Source organism: Ammospiza caudacuta, chromosome 19, assembly GCF_027887145.1.
Source record: "Ammospiza caudacuta isolate bAmmCau1 chromosome 19, bAmmCau1.pri, whole genome shotgun sequence".
Classification (NCBI taxonomy): domain Eukaryota; kingdom Metazoa; phylum Chordata; class Aves; order Passeriformes; family Passerellidae; genus Ammospiza; species Ammospiza caudacuta.
This window is the reverse complement of record NC_080611.1, coordinates 12373635-12387028: the sequence shown is the minus strand read 5'-3', so window position 1 is coordinate 12387028 and position 13394 is coordinate 12373635. Positions and strand designations below refer to the sequence as shown.

General features: G+C 57.7%; 1 protein-coding gene across 1 annotated transcript in view; it reads right to left on the bottom strand.

Annotated features, from left to right (window-relative positions):
• Positions 1 to 4445: 4445 nt before the first annotated feature.
• The window catches only part of TBC1D16 (TBC1 domain family member 16), a 31664-nt gene continuing 22715 nt past the window's right edge, over positions 4446 to 13394 (bottom strand). The window contains exons 5-12 of the mRNA XM_058817224.1: positions 13123 to 13270; positions 11952 to 12119; positions 9960 to 10108; positions 9077 to 9211; positions 8264 to 8450; positions 7732 to 7911; positions 7098 to 7244; positions 4446 to 6697 (exon numbers count right to left, since the gene is read on the bottom strand). Of these exons, the coding sequence (XP_058673207.1) occupies positions 6452 to 6697; positions 7098 to 7244; positions 7732 to 7911; positions 8264 to 8450; positions 9077 to 9211; positions 9960 to 10108; positions 11952 to 12119; positions 13123 to 13270 (1360 nt within the window). The 3' untranslated portion in view covers positions 4446 to 6451. The remainder of the gene's footprint in view (positions 6698 to 7097; positions 7245 to 7731; positions 7912 to 8263; positions 8451 to 9076; positions 9212 to 9959; positions 10109 to 11951; positions 12120 to 13122; positions 13271 to 13394) is intronic.

The following is a 13394-nucleotide window of genomic DNA, read 5'->3' as shown; positions in this document are numbered from 1 at the left end:
AGCCACTGCCCAGCCCCAGGTGCCAGCACTGATGCACTGCACAGGGAATGGTCCTTTGGCAGGGGAGCCTCCCCATCCCAAGGGCTCTCGGGAACCCTCCCAGCTCTGCCGAGGTCAGGCCTTGCTCCAGATCTGGGGGCCGTGTCCTCCTCTCTGTCCCTCACTTTCCACGGGGCTCTGTCCCCTCCCTGACTGTCTCTTTCTGTGTGTCGCCTATTCCAGCCCTGCTTGTTCCGAGGCTTTTTATCATCCAAAAGCTGCCAAGGAATCACTCAGGAGCAGAGATTGACCCGTGTGGAGCCTCCTCGGTGCCCTGCAGTGCCACTGTCCCGACAGGGCTGTGCCCCAGAGCTCCGTGGCGCCCATGAGCATCCTGGAGCTCATCCTGGAGCTCATCCTGGAGCTCATCCTGGAGCTCGGAGCCTCCTCCCAGCCGCAGTTTGCTGGAGAGGGGCTGGGCCGGGCCGTGGCACAGGGCTGGGCATCCCGGGTGACCCTGGCGGTGCCATGGGGAGGTGGCAGCCCAGGAGGGCCCCGCTGTGCCCCCTGCCCGTGCTGCCTCTGCCGCCCACTCCCCGCTCTCGGAGGGCTCCGGAGCCGCTCTGGAGCTGCGGTGACGCTGCTGTGTCTGCGCGGGGATGCGCGGCAGATCCTACCTGCGTCAGCAGCTGAATTCCCTGCTCTCATCCCGCTCCGGCGGCGCCTTAACCCTTTCCTGCCCGCCTGAGCGCGGGCTCCGTGCAGCCGCAGCCAGGGTGGCTGTGACCCCGGCCGGGGCACCCACAGCTGCAGGAGGGCACCCAGATCCCGGCTGGGTGCCCGGCTGGGTGCCCCGGCTCTCCTGGCACCCCGGGCCCATCCCGGCCGGGTGGTGCTGCCGTGGCTGCCCCGGAGCCCGGGATGTGCCCAGGCCGTGCCATTCCCCATCCCCGGGATGTGCCCAGGCCGTGCCGAGCCGTTCCCGACCCCCGGGATGTGCCCAGCCCCTGCTGTCTGAGCTGCTCTCGATCCCCGGGCAGGGGCAGCAGCTCTTTCCCGGTGTTCCCGGTGCTGTGGGCATCGGAATGGGCAGTTTGGTCACCTCTGAACGGTAGCTGCTCTTTGGGCTCTTTGCAGGGATTGCGGCCACGGCTGGAAGCTTCTCACCGCCCAGCCTCACATGCAATATGTGGAACTGGGTTCCTGAAACCGGGACCCGGCTGTTGGAGCCGATTTGGGCCGGGCAGCCCCTCCTGGCAGCTGCCTTGAGCACCAAAGCTCTCTGTCTCCATCCCAGCCCCAAAGCTCCCTGCCTCCATCACAGCCCCAAAGGCTCTATCTCAGCCCCAGAACTCTCTGCCCCCATCTCAGCCCCAAAGGCTCCATCACAGCCCCAAAGGCTCCATCTCAGCCCCAAAGGCTCCATCCCAGCCCCAAAGGCTCCATCTCAGCCCCAAAGGCTCCATCACAGCCCCAAAGGCTCCATCTCAGCCCCAAAGGCTCCATCCCAGCCCCAAAGGCTCCATCTCAGCCCCAAAGGCTCCATCTCAGCCCCAAAGGCTCCATCACAGCCCCAAAGGCTCCATCTCAGCCCCAAAGGCTCCATCACAGCCCCAAAGGCTCCATCTCAGCCCCAGAGCTCTCTGCCCCCATCTCAGCCCCAAAGGCTCCATCTCAGCCCCAGAGCTCTCTGCCCCCATCACAGCCCAGGCTCTGCTCGGGGTCAGGCAGGGTTGGGGTCACCGTGCCGGGTGTTTGCCGTGTCCCTGGGCTCTGGGACAGCCCCGTTCTCCCCTGCAGAGCTCTGGAGAGCACAGAGGACTTTGGCACATCCCCATCACTGGGCACCTCCCTGGCTCAGACAGAAGAAGCTGAACTTGTTTGTGGTTTCTGAAAGACAAACCCCGAGCCAAACAAAATCAAAAATCCCAGGAAGAGTCCTTGGGCTGCTCCTTCTCCTGCTGCTGCTTTGCCACACGGGGCAGGAGCTTGGGCAGGGCCTGAGCTTGAACTCAGAGGGACCTGGATATGGGCATTGGGGAGCTGGGGTTGCCAAGGAACCCTCAGGGGTGGCAAAGGCACCGCTCAAGGTCTGGCTGGCACCAGGTGCCCTTGTGGGATGCCTGAGCTGTGTCTGTGCTCACTGCTGTAGTTTTGGGAAGGACTGGGTGTGGGGCTGAGCTCTGTGTAGCTGCAGCAGGGCTTCCTCCACCCATGCAGCAGCAGCAGCAGCAGCAGCAGCAGGGCTCTCCCCACCCCTGCAGCAGCACCAGGGCTCTCCCCTCCCCGCTCCTGGCCTCAGGGTGAGCAGCTCCAGCGGCTCCCAGGGCGAGTCCGAGCTGGCATGGCTGGCACAGCTCCCGCTGGGCTCTGCCGGGGCTGCCCCAGCCTCTGCTTTTCCTCCAGGAGCCCCGAAAGCTCACGGCGGGCTGTGTTTGTGTGTAAAGGAGCCCAGGAAAGGGCTGCAGAGCCCTGAGCGCCAGCCTGGGGCGGGGCAGGGCCGGTGCCCGGGGCAGGAGGTGCCCCTGGGGCGGGGCAGGGCCGGTGCCCGGGGCAGGAGGTGCCCCTGAGCTCCAGCCAGCCGGACAGGTCTGTTCTCGTGGCCCAAGCAGAGCCACCCGGCATTAATCAGCCATCCAGGCTTAATCGGCCACCCTGGATTAATCAGCCACCCGGGAGGACAGGCTACGTTGGGTTTGAAATTCTTTGGTGCTTACAATAACTCAGGTGAGTCTCTTTGCTCCTGTCAGCTGTAATTTCGCATTTGACAGGCAGTGTCCTGTGACAAGAGCCAAACCCCAACACACCCAGGCCTGGGATGTGCCACCAGGCCCCTCCACCCCAGGTGACAATTTCCCCAGCGCAGTGAGCTCCAGGGGCAGTTTGGCCACTGCTGTGTGCTCGGGGCTCAGTGCCAAGGACAGACGATGCTGCCCCATTGACCCCTCCCGTGGGACAGCCCGGGCCGTGCCAGCTCTGTGACCCCGTGTGCCCCTGTGCCCAGCGCCCAGGTGCGCTGTGCCCAGCCCGGCCTCCTCTCGAGGTGTCTGTGGTGCTCTGCTCTCCCCTCCCAGGGCTCCAGACCGGGGTCCCGCAGGGATTACAGAGCACAGGACAGAGGAGGCGCCGTGGGTTCCTCCCTGCTCCCTTCCCCCGGCAGGCAGGAGGATGTGGCAGCTCAGGGCTGGCCTAAAGAGGCTTACAGGGACTATTTACCCTGCCAGGGGCTATTCTGGGCTCTCTGGGCTAATGCCACGCTCAGGGCAGCGCTGGGGAGACGCCACGTGAGGGTCCCTGCTCCTGGCACCCCTTTCCCCTCTGCAGGGAACAGAGCCTGGCTGATTTCTTGTTTCCTGGGGGTTTTTCAGATGGCAAAGAGTGTCACAAAGGGAGGTCTCGGGGATGGATCAGAGGGACCTTTGGAATGCACTGCCCTATCCAGTGTGAGGCTCATTGCCATCCTTGCACTGCAGGGAAATCCCAAGGTTGCTCCCAGTGCTGTCCCAGGCTATCCAGGTTGGCTTCACTGACCCTGTGTCCCCCCAGACAAGCTTAGAGGGTTGTGGAGCTCCAGCCTGAGCTAAATGAAGGCATCGCAAGGCAATGGACAGGCTGAGACTGGAACTGGGTCACTGGGATGAGAGCACTGCTGGCCCTTGGGGACCAGCTCCATCCCTTTGTGTCCCCAGCCAGGGCACAGTGGGCTCAGTGTGTGCCAGGGGCACGGGGAGCTCAGTGGAGAGCACAGGGACACACACCTGAGGTCTCCTGGGACACCCAGGGGACACCAGGCATGGCAGAGTGGCCAAGGGTGGCAAATGGTGCCAAGGATGCCCACCCAGAGCCAAGCCCTGCCTCGAACAGAACCCAGCTCATTCCCCATGCTGGAAAGCTGCAGTGCAGAGTCTTTAACTAAACGAATCCTGAGTGATTTCCACATTGCTGAATGACATTTTAATAGTGGAAAAATAACGCTCCAAATTATCTACTTCATCTCTTCCTATTGTCTTTTACTGGCTGGGAACGAGTGCTGCAGCAAAAGCAGCCCTGGCCCTTCTGGGAGGGGTTTGTGGTGCCTCCAGCCCAGGGCAGGGAGTGGGGGGGCCGGGAGGGGCTGTGCCCCTGTGCCACAGGGGTCTGGCAGGTGGCACAAGGCAGTGTCTGCCTCCTGCTGTCCCCCCGGGGAGCTGGCACCTGTCCCTGTGCCACCAAGATGTTTCTGGCATTTTCTGCCGTGTGCCTTTTCTGACCCGAATTCAGGCACTGCCACTTGGAGCCTCCACGTGGATGGAGCCATGGAGTGCTACCACAGGTGCCCAGGAGCAGAGCCTGGGCACAGCAATGCGGCCCTGGCACCCAGCACGTCCCTGAGGGGCAGCTCAAGCTGGGGGACAGTGTCTGCTGTCCCCAGCCTGCACAGCAATGGACACACAGAAGCCTCACACCAACTTTTATTGTCACTGAAACACAAATCTCCACGAGCTCCCTGCCCAGAAGGGAGCAGCCCCAGCCCTCACAGGAGAGTCCCTTGGCCAAGGCCAGCCCAGCCCTGCAGCCTCAGTGCCCTGCAGCCAGGCCAGCCCAGAGCTGTGCCATTCCCAGGGGTTTCCATCCAGGGCAAGGATTCCATCCTCTGGACTGAAGGCACACAAACCAGGAGCTGAGCTGTCCTTGTGCCACTCACCAGGCAGCCCCTGGGACGCTGCCCTCAGTGGGTCAGGGCTCCTTCCATTCTCTGCTCTTGGCTGGTGCTGCTTCCCTGCCCAGCAGGAACGGGCTCCAGGACAGCTCTGGGTAAGGATTTGCTCAAGCATTCTGAGAGAAATGTGCTTGTCAGGTGCAGGAACCCACCCAGCTCTGCCCGTGGTTCCCCATGTGCTGCTGAGGGAACAGAACTCCTGAGAGGCAGGGCTGGGACTGAGCTGCCCAGGACAGCAATGTGGGGACAGCAGTGCCAGGGCAGGACAGCCAGGGAGGGCTGCAAAGGAGTGCCAGGGGCAGGACAGCCACGAGGGCTGCAGAGGATGCACGAGGGCTGCAGAGGGATGCAGGGAGGCACAGCCCGCTGCCACCTCGGCTCCTTTCCCCCCCTCCACAAGGAAAGTGCTCCCCTGGCTCCGTTTGGCACAAATGCTGGCTCAGGACATGCCTATGGAGGGTTTGGTAAGAACCTTTGGCAACAGGGCTCCAGGCCCCAGCTCTGCTTCTGGCTGTCAAAATTTACAGCAGGCATGGGGAGAAACACTGTCCTTCCAAAAACACCCCGAGGGAAGCCTTTGTCAGACAGAGCTCAGCAAACACCACTGCCACAAGGCAAGTTTCATTTTCACTTTGGGATGTGGGACTGGCAGCACCCCTGGCACTGAGTGAAGGGCCTAAAACCCACACGGGCTGTTTGTGCCACAGGCTGTGGCAGTGACAGGCAAGGACAGTAAATATTCAGTAATTGAGGAGAGCCAAAGGAAACACAATGGGAAACATACTGGAAACAACAGACCAAAGTATTAAAGTCTGCAGCTGTCACCATAAAGAAACAGCTTTGCTGTAATGTCAGAGAATCACAGAATTGTGTGGGTTGGGAGGGACCTTAAAGCTCATCCCATTCCTCCCCCTGCCATGGCAGGGACACCTTCCCCTATCCCAGGTTATTCCATTCCTTGGACACTTCCAGGGATCCAGGGGCAGCAGGAGGCTCTGGGCACTCTGTGCCAGGGCCTCACCTCCCTCCCAGGGAAGAATTCCTTCCCAATATCTCATGGAGAAGGGAACTTTGGGCAGTGTCTTTTGGGCAGCTGTGCTCTGAGACCTGGGGCAGTCCATTTTCTATAGAACTGGAATAAAATCATGCCAGTCAGTGTATCCTATAAAACCAGAAAAGGTCAGAGACAAGACTTTGAGGTGACCGGTCCTTGCTTGCTGACAAAGCAGACACCTGCCCTGCAATCCCAACGCTCTGCAGTTTTATTTTTGGCAGATTATAATTAAAATGGCTTTAATGGCTTTAAAAGGAAGCCACGAAGCTGCGTGTTTGGTTGAAGCAGAGAGGTGTGCTCTGGGTGAGGGGACAGTGGCCTTGGCCCTGCTCCTGCCACCTGCCCACCAACACTTCTGGGTGGCCTTGGATCCCTGGAGTGCTCTCATTTCCCACCAGCAGGTAAGAAAGTTCTGGTTGCTAACCAGTCCAGTCCCAGAGGCAGAATAAAAACTCCTTGTTAAAACCTAGAAAAGCTTGTTTCTAACAAAATCAAATCCAAACACAGTTCCTGGGTCGATGCCTTTCTCTCAGGTTCCATCACCCACGCAACGTAACTTCCCCTACAGAGCAAATGAACTCCTCCTCCACTGCACACCTTCCAGTCTTCTCAGGAGCCTTGACAAGCCATTCCTCCATTTCTTTCTTTGACATTTTCCCTGTGCACATCCTTCCTGCCCTTCCCTTCCCTTCCCTTCCGTCGCACCCTGTTCCTCTCCGCTATTTTCGGAAGGCAAAGACATCCCGTGTCCTCAGGCCCTTCTTGCCTTCACTTCCTGCTGCAGGAGAAGACTCTTCCACCAGCCCCCCGTAGGGGCAGCTCTCGGACTCTGGGTGGTGCCCAGAGCACTCCACGGCGGGGATGAAGCCACTGTCCCACATGCCTGTCCCACACAGCTTGCAGAGGTCGTGCAGGCTGCAGGGGATGCGCGGCAGCAGGTGGAACTGGTACAGCAGACTCCTGGCCTGGAGGGACAGACAGGGAAAAGTCACCCCTCATCCCTCACCAGGGACCAGCACCAAAGGTCACCCCTCATCCCTCACCAGGGACCAGCACCAAAAGTCACCCTCATCCCTCAGCAGGGACCAACACCAAAATCACCCCTCACCAGGGACCAACACCAAAAGTCACCCTCATCCCTCAGCAGGGACCAACACGCAGGGCTGGGGTGGCCTCCCATCCCATCCCATCTCATCCCATCCCACCCCATCCTCCTGTTTGGCTGCCTGGCCTTCAGCAAAGGTGTGTCCTGCCAAACACCTGGGGGTTACCCGGGACCCTGAGGACAGTGGCAGGTCACAGGGGCTGGCACACACACACCACAGCTCACCCCATGGCCCCAATCACTGCCAGTTGGTCATTTACCTTCCTGAGTACGAGCTCCCCGTTCATGTGCATGGCCAGGTTGCTGAAATGCAGCAGCATCTGGTCAGTGGGCAGCTGCTGCTCAATGACGTCGTCCCCGTAAATCACCACGATGGCCACGCAGATGAAGAGGTGGAAATAGTCTGTCTGCAACGGGAGCAAACACAGGGGCTGCTGTACAGCAGGTGGAGGCAGAGCTCTGGCTTCACCTCCCACCCTCCACAGGCAGCTCCTTGGTGAGAGATTTTGCTCCCTTCAGTTCTGCCCAGTACTGACAATGCGAGTTACTGGGGACTTCTGAGCCACAGCTGAGCCAAAGCCTCTTTCCTTCACAGCACAGCAGCAAGCTCTGCACCAGTGTTTGCACCCCACCGGAGATTTTTGGGAAAACATTTCCCAGCTGTGTAAGAGAAGCCTGAACTTCAGAGGCGGGTGTTCAGCATTTCCTGAAACACCTCCCCGTGAAGCCCAGACATCCCCAAGGAGGAGAGGCAAGCAGGGCTCCATCCTCCTGCCACACAGAAAAACCTCTGCCATAATCCCAGACCCGACTTGTTTTGGCTGCTTTGCTGTGAAGAGCCTTTGTGGACAGCCCCAGAGCCGGGGCTGAGCACTGAGCCAGGATGTGCCTCACCTGGTAGTGAGCCCAGCAGGCCTCCCACATGCGCAGCGCCTCGGCCTCGGGGAACTCCCTCTTGAAGCAGAGCAGGATCCAGCGGTGGCAGAAGAGCATCTGCAGCCCGTCCTCCCCCAGGGCACACAGGTGCTGGTGGAAGCGCGGGTGCATCAGCCGCAGCAGCTCGCGCAGGTACAGCTGCAAGGGACAGCAAGGGACATTGGGGCTGAGGCATCCTCAGCACCCCAGGAGCTGCAGAGCTGCAGAGCTGGACAGCCCTTCTCTCTCAGCTGCCATTCCACCAGAAGGAGGGATGTAACCGCCTCTGGAGCGAGTCAGCATCAATTCTACCCACCAGGTATTTCCATAGAATCACAGAAAATCCTGACCCACAAGGATCACCAAAGTCCCTGCACACGGGAACCCCAAGGATCACCCCAAGGGTGCAGTGGCTCTGGAGTGTGATTTGGCATGCTGGACCCCCTAGCCCAGGACCTGGGGAGAGGAGAAGCCATGCCAGGGCTGAAGGGAGCCCAGCACTCAGCCTCACCAGCTGCTTCTCCATGTCCTCGTCCCGGGGGGAGCTGATGAAGATCGTGTTCTGCATCAATCCAACAAAGCACCAGAAGGTATCAGACTCGTCCAGGACCTCTGCCAGGAGTGGGGCAACCAGGTCAGACATGCCCTGGGAGTAGCCAATGGCTGGGTTAAACACTGCATAGTTCAGCAAGATCCTCCTGGAGCAGAGACACAAATGCAGAGGGGACAGGTGAGGGCAGGTGACAGCATCATCTCAGGGACACAGGGCCTCATGTGAGGTGCTGTAACACAGACAGGGAAACCCAACTGCAAACCCCATGTGGCATAGACTTCAGGAAAAGGTTTGGCATTCACAGACAGCAAAATATGAACAGAAAATAAATGAGAATTTTAAAAGATAGGAGGATAGAAATGAATGGTCCATGGCAAAGGAGAGATGATGCCCAACACATCCATAAAACTCCAAGCCATGCTGTTGGATGAAAACCAGCTCTTTTGGGGTCACACCTTTACAAGTCACACTGTCATGGAGCAGACTCTGGTGTGCTTGTCCTCTCCCCACCAGGAGAACCATAGACACAAGCCCACAGCCCTACCTCAGCACCTTTGCTGTGCCTGTGTGTGCAGGGAAGCTCAGGGATGGCAGCAGGGTTACAGGGCAGAGAAGGGAGCTGCAGCAGCAGTGGGAGCACTGGGGAAGGCCCTGCTGTTCCACCCCGTGGCTGCAGAGACACGGTGGGTGCTGTGCAGCACTCCCAGGCAGCCTGGGCTGGGAACAGGGAGCAGGACACGGTTGTTAGGAGACTGGAATCAGCCACTCCACCTCATGGTCTCCACGTTCGGGTTGCCCTCCCCTCGGAAGAACTGGTTGCTGCGGTCGGTCCTCACGACGTCCTTGTCCACCGTGAACTGCACCTGGCGCCAGAAATCCTTCTGCTCATCTGGACTCATGGACAGCCTGGGAACAACACAGCAACAGCACAGGGCAGCCACGACAGGAATGTGATTGCCACAGTGAAACAAAAAGCCTCATTTCAGTCTTAGTTTGCAGAGAAAAACTATTCCTGTACCGAGTTTCCTCAGCACCTGAATAACAGACCAGCAGGTCTGCCCAGAACAGTGGATTGTCTGTCCCAGGGGATTACTGGAAGGAGCCTCCTGGGTTATAAACAGGGTGACATGATGTGTTCGCTGCAATAAACACTTCAGAAGCATCAGACTCTGTTCTCCACTGCCCCTTGGAACTCAGCACACCAGAACTCAGCACTCTGGTTTGATTGTCTCCTGATTATCAACAGTACTGTGCCCCTCCAGTTTCAGTGTACCCACCTCATTTAACAACACACAATTCTTGCATTACCAACCTTCTGGAACTACATAACCCTTCTCATCCCCTTTTTTAATGCATGTTTTATTCATAAATAAATATAAGATCCCAATTTCACTATCAGTGTTCTAACCCAAGCCTTGACTGTGAGGTGTTTCCCTGTGTGGTTCTGACAGGGCTGCTCCCAAAACCCAGGTAAGGAAATGTCTGAGCTCTGTGGCGTTGGCTCCAGAGCCTCAGCAGTGCCCAGCACCTCCTTCCCCATCCCTCCCACTCTTCTACTCCAGCCTCTCCTCATGCAAAGGATGCAGAGACTGAGGTGTCACTGTGAGCCCAGCCCAAGGAAGATGAGCAGGGGAGGATGGTGATGGTCTGTTACCTTTTCTCCTGGATCTCAAAGTATTCTTTCCTCTTCTGCAGCCTCAGTGCCTCTCTCTCCTCAGAGGTGGACTCGTAGCTGTAGTAGTGCAGCAGGAAGGGCCACACCTCCCCACGGATGGAAAAATCAATTCCACCAAAGAAAATGGCCTGGAAGAAGGAGCAAAAGTTATGGCTGGTACAGTTACAGCATTCCCAGAAACAGCAACAGGCAACTGCCCGCTGCTGTGCTTTGGTGCCTCTGCAGCTCTTTCCTGACAAGTGACGCCTTGATTCAAGCTCCTGCAATTTGCACATGTTTAGAGGGAAAGTGCTGGCCCTCTATTCCCAGACCAGACACAAATCAGGCTCATTTCAATGTCAATAACCACCCCCGGAGAGGCTCTATGATTAACGTGTCGTTCTCATGTCACGGCTTAATCCCAAATCCTGGAGACTGCACTGCACTGCAAACTTCTGTCTCAGAGCCTGGGCCTGTGTTCCCCTCAGCCCTGTTATTTCATACAGCAATCTCAGTTCATGCAACCTCAGTTGATGCAATCTCAGCTATTCCAACCATCTCAGCTCTTTGAGCAATCTCCAGTGCTCTCTGTGCCTTGGTCACACATGCTGCAAACACAGCAGGCACTGGGCACTTTGGTTTATTGATTCCAACTGGCAGCAGAGGTGGGACAGCTCCTCTGTCAGAGAAATGCTCCCCCACCACAGAATCACAGAATTGTTAGGGCTGGAGGGACTCTGGAGATATCCAGTGCAAAGGCAGGGTCACCTAGAGCAGGTGATGCAGGAACATGCCCAGGTGGGAATCCAGTCCCACAGCCAAGGCTTTACTCAGGTCTCCATCCTCCCAAAAGCCCAGCTCTTGTCCCTGGCAGGATCACAAACTCCTACAGCTCCCCTGGGGACCCACACTCAGCACAGGAGAGAGCACAGAGAGCCCCTCACCCTCCTGAGCCTGCACTCACCTTCCTGAGCCTGCACTCACCCTCCTGAGCCTGCACTCACCTTCCTGAGCCTGCACTCACCCTCCTGAGCCTGCACTCACCTTCCTGAGCCTGCACTCACCTTCCTGAGCACAGGAGAGAGCACAGAGAGCCCCTCACCCTCCTGAGCCTGCACTCAGCCTCCTGAGCCTGCACTCCTCCTCCTGAGCCTGCACTCACCTTCCTGAGCCTGCACTCACCTTCCTGAGCCTGCACTCACCTTCCTGAGCCTGCACTCACCTTCCTGAGCCTGCACTCACCCTCCTGAGCCTGCACTCACCTTCCTGAGCCTGCACTCACCTTCCTGAGCACAGGAGAGAGCACAGAGAGCCCCTCACCTTCCTGAGCCTGTACTCACCCTCCTGAGCCTGTACTCACCTTCCTGAGCCTGCACTCACCCTCCTGAGCCTGCACTCACCTTCCTGAGCACAGGAGAGAGCACAGAGAGTCCCTCACCCTCCTGAGCCTGCACTCACCTTCCTGAGCACAGGAGAGAGCACAGAGAGCCCCTCACCTTCCTGAGCCTGTACTCACCTTCTTGAGCCTGCACTCACCTTCCTGAGCCTGCACTCCTCCTCCTGAGCCTGCACTCACCTTCCTGAGCCTGCACTCACCTTCCTGAGCCTGCACTCACCCTCCTGAGCCTGCACTCACCTTCCTGAGCACAGGAGAGAGCACAGAGAGCCCCTCACCCTCCTGAGCCTGCACTCACCCTCCTGAGCCTGCACTCACCTTCCTGAGCTTGCACTCACCTTCCTGAGCCTGCACTCACCCTCCTGAGCCTGCACTCACCTTCCTGAGCCTGCACTCACCTTCCTGAGCCTGCACTCACCCTCCTGAGCACAGGAGAGAGCACAGAGAGCCCCTCACCCTCCTGAGCCTGCACTCACCTTCCTGAGCCTGCACTCACCCTCCTGAGCCTGCACTCACCTTCCTGAGCCTGCACTCACCCTCCTGAGCCTGCACTCACCTTCCTGAGCCTGCACTCACCCTCCTGAGCCTGCACTCACCTTCCTGAGCCTGTACTCCTCCTCCACCTGGCCGGCCTCGTTGAGGTGCTGCAGCCAGGCTGCCACGTCCAGGCGCTGCTGGCAGTTCTCCTCGGGGTGTGTCTCTGAGGAGGGCAGCTTGGGCCGGCGGATGGAGAACTGCATGCAGGTTTTCTCATCTGCGAGCTGCTGAGGGGGAGAGCAAAGCACAGCTGCACAGGAGCCAGCGAGAGCAGCACAGTGTGAAACCCAGAGCAGCGAAACCTCTGTGTGGTTCAGGGAGGATTAAGCACTGAGGAGCTGCACTTGGGAAGGTTCTGTTGGCTTTTTTGTTGGTTTTTATTTTTTTTTTAATTCCAACCATTACAATAACAAGAGTGATTAGAATAATTAAAATCCACCGCGAAACAGCTTCATCTTAAAGAAAAAATAGTTTCCATTCCTCCTTCAATCTTATCCCTGACCTGAAACTGAATTAATGCTGCTTACAGCAAAACTTGCCCCTGCCAGGAATGCCTGCAATAAATTACATATGATTGGCCATATACAAAGGGATTGCTGTTAGGAGAGCGGGGAGCTGCGCTGCCAGGCTCTCTGAGGGCACTCAGGATCCCAGTGCAAGGCTGCAGCTGACATTTAATTTAAAAATCAAAGGTTGCTCAATGCAAAAAGTGAGCCCATGCGACCGTAATAAGAAAAGCAGCGGGGGGCTCTGTGGGAAGGATGGAAATTTAAAAATCACTGTTTCTAATAAGCACATACAATATCTTAAACAGATAATTAAAGAGCTCTTATCACATTTGTATGTAGATTGAACAAAATATGGCAAGATGCCTTGTCAAAACATTCTCCAAACGGAATGTTATGTGTCACAAGATGGATGAAAGGCTCTGACACCATTTCCAACCTATCTCTGCAGATTTCCAGGCACCTTCTGTGCCTAAAGGACACTGCTGACCTGTCATGTCCATCAAAATCACTAAGCAAATCTTCTGGATGATGTTCCCCCATATTCCACAGGTAGAACAGGAGTGGATGGAGACAGACAGCTCCAAGAGACACCTTGAGCCCAGTTTGCACTTCCACCCTAAGCACCCAGCACCTGGCAGCTTCCTGCCTGACCTGCTGCCATGAACCCAAAGCCTCATTTTCCAACACACCAACCCACGTGTGAAACCCCTGGCTCGGGTACCTGCTCCTTGAGCTGGGTCTCTGTGCAGTACTTCCACTGCTGGAACACCTCGCACAGTTTATCCAGGCCCCCGTGGTGAAAATGGAAGATCTTGTACTGGCTCTCCCTGCTCGCCACCACCAGCTGCCCACAGGTGCACGCCTCATCACTGTGGGAACAATGGAGAGCAACCTGCAGGGGCCACCAGCACCACGAGGGAGCAGCAGGACATGGGGAGGGACAGAGCAACACCAAGCTGCCCTTTCAAACAGGGCACAGAGGCAGCTTCATTT